The 6,000-nt window shown below is 47.1% G+C and overlaps 1 protein-coding gene across 1 annotated transcript in view; it reads left to right on the forward strand.

Moving 5' to 3' along the window:
• Positions 1–4,990, forward strand: part of LMX1A (LIM homeobox transcription factor 1 alpha) — a 153,820-nt gene extending 148,830 nt beyond the window's left edge. The window contains exons 8-9 of the mRNA XM_023640808.2: positions 748–918; positions 2,803–4,990. Coding sequence (XP_023496576.1) covers positions 748–918; positions 2,803–2,963 — 332 coding nt within the window. The 3' untranslated portion in view covers positions 2,964–4,990. The remainder of the gene's footprint in view (positions 1–747; positions 919–2,802) is intronic.
• Positions 4,991–6,000: the final 1,010 nt, after the last annotated feature.

Here is a 6,000-nt window from a genome sequence, read left to right on the forward strand (position 1 = left end):
TGAGGTTGGCCGGGCCAGTGTTGTGATTCCCACTTGACTGATGGGCTCTGAGTAGCGTAATGCTGGAAAGAGCTTTAGATCATGCCCTTCGGTGGCTGCCAAACGCCTTTGTTTTAATGATATATTTCAAGGAAGCTCTCCAAGGCAACTGCCCGCCCCATCCCTATCCTTGCTAGGGCACAGGCTGGGACCCACTGACGCCACCTCATCCTCTTCCATTCTAAAAATGAGGAAACCAAGACTCAGGAAGTAAAATGATCTCGCCGTGGTCACACAGATTGTGTGGTCACCAACCTCAAGGATGGCCCTCCGTGATTCTTGCCACCTGGTGTTCACACCCTTGTGTAGTCCCCTCTGACACTGAATAGGCTGACCTAGGATGTGACTTCCAAAACTAGGTCATAAAGTGTGGTGATTTCTGCCTTACCCTCTCTTGGAGAAGCTCTGGGGAAGCTGGCTGCCATGTTGTGAGGACCCTTAAGCAGCCCTGTGGAGAAGTCCATGTGTAGGGGCAATGGTGGGCTCTCGGATCCAGCACATCCCACTCCAAGTCCAGGGCTCCCTGCATTCCACTCACCTGCCCCTCTCCCTCTCTTTTCTTTATGGAGCAGTAGCAAAGGCCACTGCTGGGAAGGGACACGTGGAAGGGAGGATGTGAAGTTTAGAACGTGTTCTGTGGCCCTCCCCCGCAGCGGGGGATGCTGGGCTGCATGTGGAGAATGATTTGCCTTCTTCTTTGGCCCACAGGTCAGACAAATGGTGGTGGGAGTGCTGGGATGGAAGGGATCATGAACCCCTACACGGCTCTGCCCACCCCACAGCAGCTCCTGGCCATTGAGCAGAGTGTCTACAGCTCAGATCCCTTCCGACAGGGTCTCACCCCTCCCCAGATGCCTGGAGACCACATGCACCCCTATGGTAAGAGCAACTCAAGACCCACAGGGACCTCTCACAACTTGCTTGTGTGAGTTTCTCATTGCCTTCCAAACATACCTATGCAGTGGATGCTCACTGAAGCTGCAAAGCAGAATAAGTGCTCCATAAAAAGCTGCTAGAAACACCTAACCAATGACTATGGAAGAAAGACCAACACACAGAGTCATCAGTGATGTTTTCATATATTCTCCTTTCAAAGCTTCTTATTTGTTAGTTTTAAATAGGAGGTTTGTGCTTTCATTGTAGACCTGTTTGTTGTGACTGAATTTCCAAAGTCTTTCATTTCATGCCAGGTATCACACTTCCATGTTTGTAAGCAATATTTGCAGTGATATAGACAGAAGTCCTTAATTAAGCAAACTTTTGCATAAAGAAAGAAAATATATAAGAGCACAAAAAAAAGTGTTCTAATTGGACTATCCTGTCATGGATACTAGTAGGTGCTCTAATGTAATTCCTGAAACAGAAACTGACTTGTGAAGTGAAAAGCACCCTCGATCCCCCTCCACCTCACCCCTCCTTGGGTTGCTTCGGCTGCTGGGTATGTGGATAGCTGGGGACTGGGCATCCTGATGGGATGGGCAAGTTCCGGAGTGGAGGGCTGAAGTTCCATCTCAGGGCCAAATATAGGGCACCACGCTTTTATACAAAGAAAGTGAGCAGCCTGTGTAATGCATTCATCCATACTGTGCAATCTGCAATAAATAACCCTGAGAGCTAAAAATAAAGTTTTATTCAGCAAGGCTTCAAAACATTAGTATCAGAGACACATGCCTCAGCTCACAGATTTTGTCAAGCAACTTCTTTTTCACCTTAATTTAAAAAAATTCTATTTATTATTAAAATCACCCCTATCTTCCCATGTGATGCATTCAGCAAATGTTGATTAAGATCTGGCCCTTTGCAGAGAATTCATTGACGAAGCTCCTTCATTCACACACACGTAGATATACAATGCACGCGCCAGTGATGACCATCCTCTTTGCTTCTTTAGAAGACACGTGTTAACATCTGTACTGTCTTCACATGACAGCTCAGAGAAAACAGGACAAATGACTTTTTTGCAAATTTTTAAATTTTTAAAGTCCTAGGGGTCTTGTTACATAAAGGATTCCTATGATGAATCCTTTAGTAAAATGAATAATTAAAGCCACATGACAAGTTTTATAAACTCCACTGTCTCCTCTCCCATTTATTTGAAGTGGAGATAAAATGCATGTGCCTCTAGGTTCTGGTCACAGCGGTCTCCCAGCTGTTCCACAGTGTGCCCTCCTGGCTTCTCTGTCAAGGGTGTAAAGTACTCGAAGGTGGGCACCTGACCTTCTTTTCCTTTGCAGGACTGATCTGGGGAAAGAGCAGACACTCAGTGTAATCTTGCTATTTGAAAGGTCAAGTGTTATCATAGGAGGTTTCCCGACCCTCATCCACAGAGCTGATGTTTATTTTCTTACCATCGCTCTTTCAAGAACCATTTTTGCCTCAAATCCTCCGGGAAGCCTGTCCCTGTCTCTCTGGCCTGAGGTGCTGCCACCTGCCCATGCCCCACACTCACCATCTGGACATTCTGACGTTACTTATGCTGCACTCAACTTAGCCCTTGGTCATCTCCTAGTTTACGTTGTTTTCAGTGCTTACACCTTATGCATGAGCCCCCTAAGGAGACTAGAGATCTTTTGTGGCTAGAGATTAGCTCCCTCCTATTTTCTCTGTAGATGTCCTCCCACCTCCACCCCCTCTCCAGCCGCCAGTAGAAAGCTTCACCTGGGGGGTATGCTTATGCCACAATCACTGAATTCAGGTGAATTTCCTAGCACTGGAGTGAGACTTTTTCCAGGCCCTCATGCCAGTGTTTCATCTCCATTTCAGGTGCCGAACCCCTTTTCCACGACCTGGACAGTGACGACACCTCCCTCAGTAACCTCGGTGACTGTTTCCTAGCAACTTCAGAAGCCGGGCCCCTGCAGTCCAGAGTGGGAAACCCCATTGACCACCTGTACTCCATGCAGAATTCTTACTTCACCTCTTGAGTCTTCCCCCAGAGTTCTGTGGCTAGGCTCCCATATGGAACAACCACGTTATGTGCGGGGTCGGCTGGCTTTAGGATGGGGATGGCCAGGGAAGAGGTGGGTTGGGGAGGGAGTTTTGTTGGGGATGCTGTTGTGAAATGATATGGCATAGCTCGGCATTTCCAAAGACTGAATACATTATGGATTGCATAGTTTAATGTTTCTAATAAGAGTCTTAGCGTTAGGTCTGAAGATGTGTTTATCATTAAGGACAGGGACTTTTAATATAGACATTCTCATGCAAACTAGAAACCTAGAGACTAGAAAACAACTTCCCACCATTTTGGGGAAGCTCTTGTCAAGAGGTGCATATGTCTATCCATCCATACGCCCATAGACAGACAGACAGACAGATAGATAGATGTGTGCGTGAGTGTGTAACCTTTCATACTTTATCATCAAAGTTTATTCCTAATTATAACAGACACCAACTGTACAGCAAAAGTAACTTTATTTTCAGTGTGAACTATATTTAAGGAAATTCTTGATGCACTTAAGTTATAAAATGAGATAATTTACTTTTATAAACTTTAGTTTTAGTTTGAAGAGACTTGTCGGCAGGGCAGAGAGGGCTGCTCCACCAAGCCCCATAGCTTTGAGTGCTTGAGTGAATTCTGTTTTCAGAGAGTGTCGTTGAGGTCTGGAAGGCAACTCTGTGTGGCTGACAGTGTTCTCTCTTGGATTTTTGCTCTCTTTAAGGTTGAATCACTGGGCTTGGGTGGGACAGAATAATTCCTAATGATGTTCCTGGAAAACGTAAAGCCTAGACTCTTTGGCTTTCTTTTAAATTCTGACTTGTGCTTATTGGACAGCGCTAGGAAGTCAATTCTGCTCTTGAACTTCAGCATCTGCAAGTGTGGGATGAGGCTGATAGTATGTACCTACCTCACTGGGGGACACAGAGGCTTAATTCACCCCCAGGACATGTGAGCAGAGCTGAGACTAATGTCTGATATTTGCTTAAAATATGACCAGACCAGTCACTTGGCAAAGGAGGACACCTGGGCTGCAGAGCAAGAGGACTCCTGCTCCCTGAGCACTGAGGGCAACTGCCTGTCATCGTCCCTTCTGCAAAGGCTGGGCTGAAGATACCAGCTCAGGGCGGCTCGAGGGGATGCCAGAGTCCTTCAATGGGGAGAAAGTTGCGGCTGAGGGGATGAGGGAGGGCATCGTGGTGTTCTATCCCAGAGGCTGGCAAACTACAGCCTGCAGGCCTGTATTTTATAGCCTGCCGGCTAAGACTGGTTTTTACAGTTTTAAAGGGTTGTAAAAAAAGAAAAGGAAGAGAATGTGTGACAAGTGTATATGGCCCAGAAAGCCTAAAATATTTACTATCTGTACTGTCTGGCTCTTTTCATAGAAAGTTTGCTGGCTCCTGTTCTAGAGGGTCTATTTGTGAACAACCTCCTGGAGCTCAAAGGGGCAGAGGGGGTCCGGGGGAAACCCAGGGCTCCTCCTTCCAACTCACTTTTCTGACCCTGAGCACAGAAGACCCAGCTGCCATTGTACACAGGGACAATTCCACACCCTGTTCTCCAATTGTGGTGCTAGGATGGGATACTTCTGTGCAAGGAGGCCTCCTGAGAAACCAGAATGAGTTGATGGGGGAAGACAGAGGGTCAGCTTGGCTCCTCTTAGAGGGGCTGGGATAGGCTTGGCCTCACTCCTGGGGATGTTATCAGTCATCAGAGCCTTGGACACAGGGACTCGTCCCCATCACTGACTGCAAGGCCAGAGGGAGCACGCCCCCTTACAGTAGAGTCTATGTTGTGTGATTTTTGTGCTCTTGTTTATAATTTATGCAAACCATCAAGAAACCCAAACCAGTCTGGCGAGTGAAAATCATGCAGATGCTGCATGCCTCCTCAGGCTTCTGTGGTAAAAATCAGTTGGAGGATGTAGCAGGTACTATGTGAGTGAAAATGAATAGAGATCCTTATTCCACTCCCTAATGGCATACCAAGATGAAATTAAAAACCTCTTACAAATGACCTGTTGTTTATTCAGGGGCAGGGGTGGTGGGTAGGGAACCAGGGGACATGGATGTTTTGCCCACAGAGGCATGGGGAGGGGATTATGGTGAAGCTTTACATGGAGGGAAAGAGTAACTGTAAGAAAACGCAAGAAAGGGGTCTTCACCCTCCTGCCAAGATGGATTCAAAGACCTCAGTCCTTACAAGAACCCCTCCAGAAGGAGGCACTGGGAATATTCCACCTTTACCACCACGTTCACCCGAGGCAGAACAGTTTGCGATGTGCATCGTAAGAGCATTTGCTTGGAAATCAGAGCAGAGTCATGGAGCAAGAGGAAGATTCCTTATGCAGGCCTGAAGACAGATGCCCAGACAGGGTGGGGGCAGAGCAACAGACAGTGGCTCCCTTGGTAGACTCTCAACAATTTTAAATGTGACATATGGCTGGGTGATAGTTACAACTATGAAGAAAAGAAGTAAGGAAACAGTATGGATGTAAGACCACAAGACATACTCAAAGGGTGGCATCAATTTTTGTCTTCTCTCACCCACCTGCAGTGGTTCAGACCCTTCCACCCCAACCTCTGTTTCACCCACTCCATATGAGAAGCTGGCTCTGCCTCTTGCTGAGGGCCTGGAAGCAGAGAGATGTGAGTTATATGGCCAGGCTGGCAGGAAGAGCCCACCAAGGAAGCCTGTATCTCAGACTGGCCTCCACTGGGCTAGCCTGGTTCCATCTCCAGTTCCCAGAGAGAGTTTAGGCCTGAGACCCTTACCCCTCATGTTTGCCTAATTGACAATTGACTTATCCTTCAGACAGTTCTTATCCTTATCCTTTCACAATTGCCTAATTGGCTTATCCTTCCGAATCAACCCAGACTTGGCCTTCTCTCAAAGAAGCCTGCAAAGCCAGGTTAGGTGCCTGTGTGGAGTAACTGGGCAAGGCGACCTGCTGCAACAACTCCCGCCCCCCACCCATTTTATAATAGCTCAAACACAAGATAAACTTATATTTTTGCTCACAT

The sequence above is a fragment of the Equus caballus genome, chromosome 5 (assembly GCF_041296265.1).
Source record: "Equus caballus isolate H_3958 breed thoroughbred chromosome 5, TB-T2T, whole genome shotgun sequence".
Taxonomy (NCBI): Eukaryota; Metazoa; Chordata; class Mammalia; order Perissodactyla; family Equidae; genus Equus; species Equus caballus.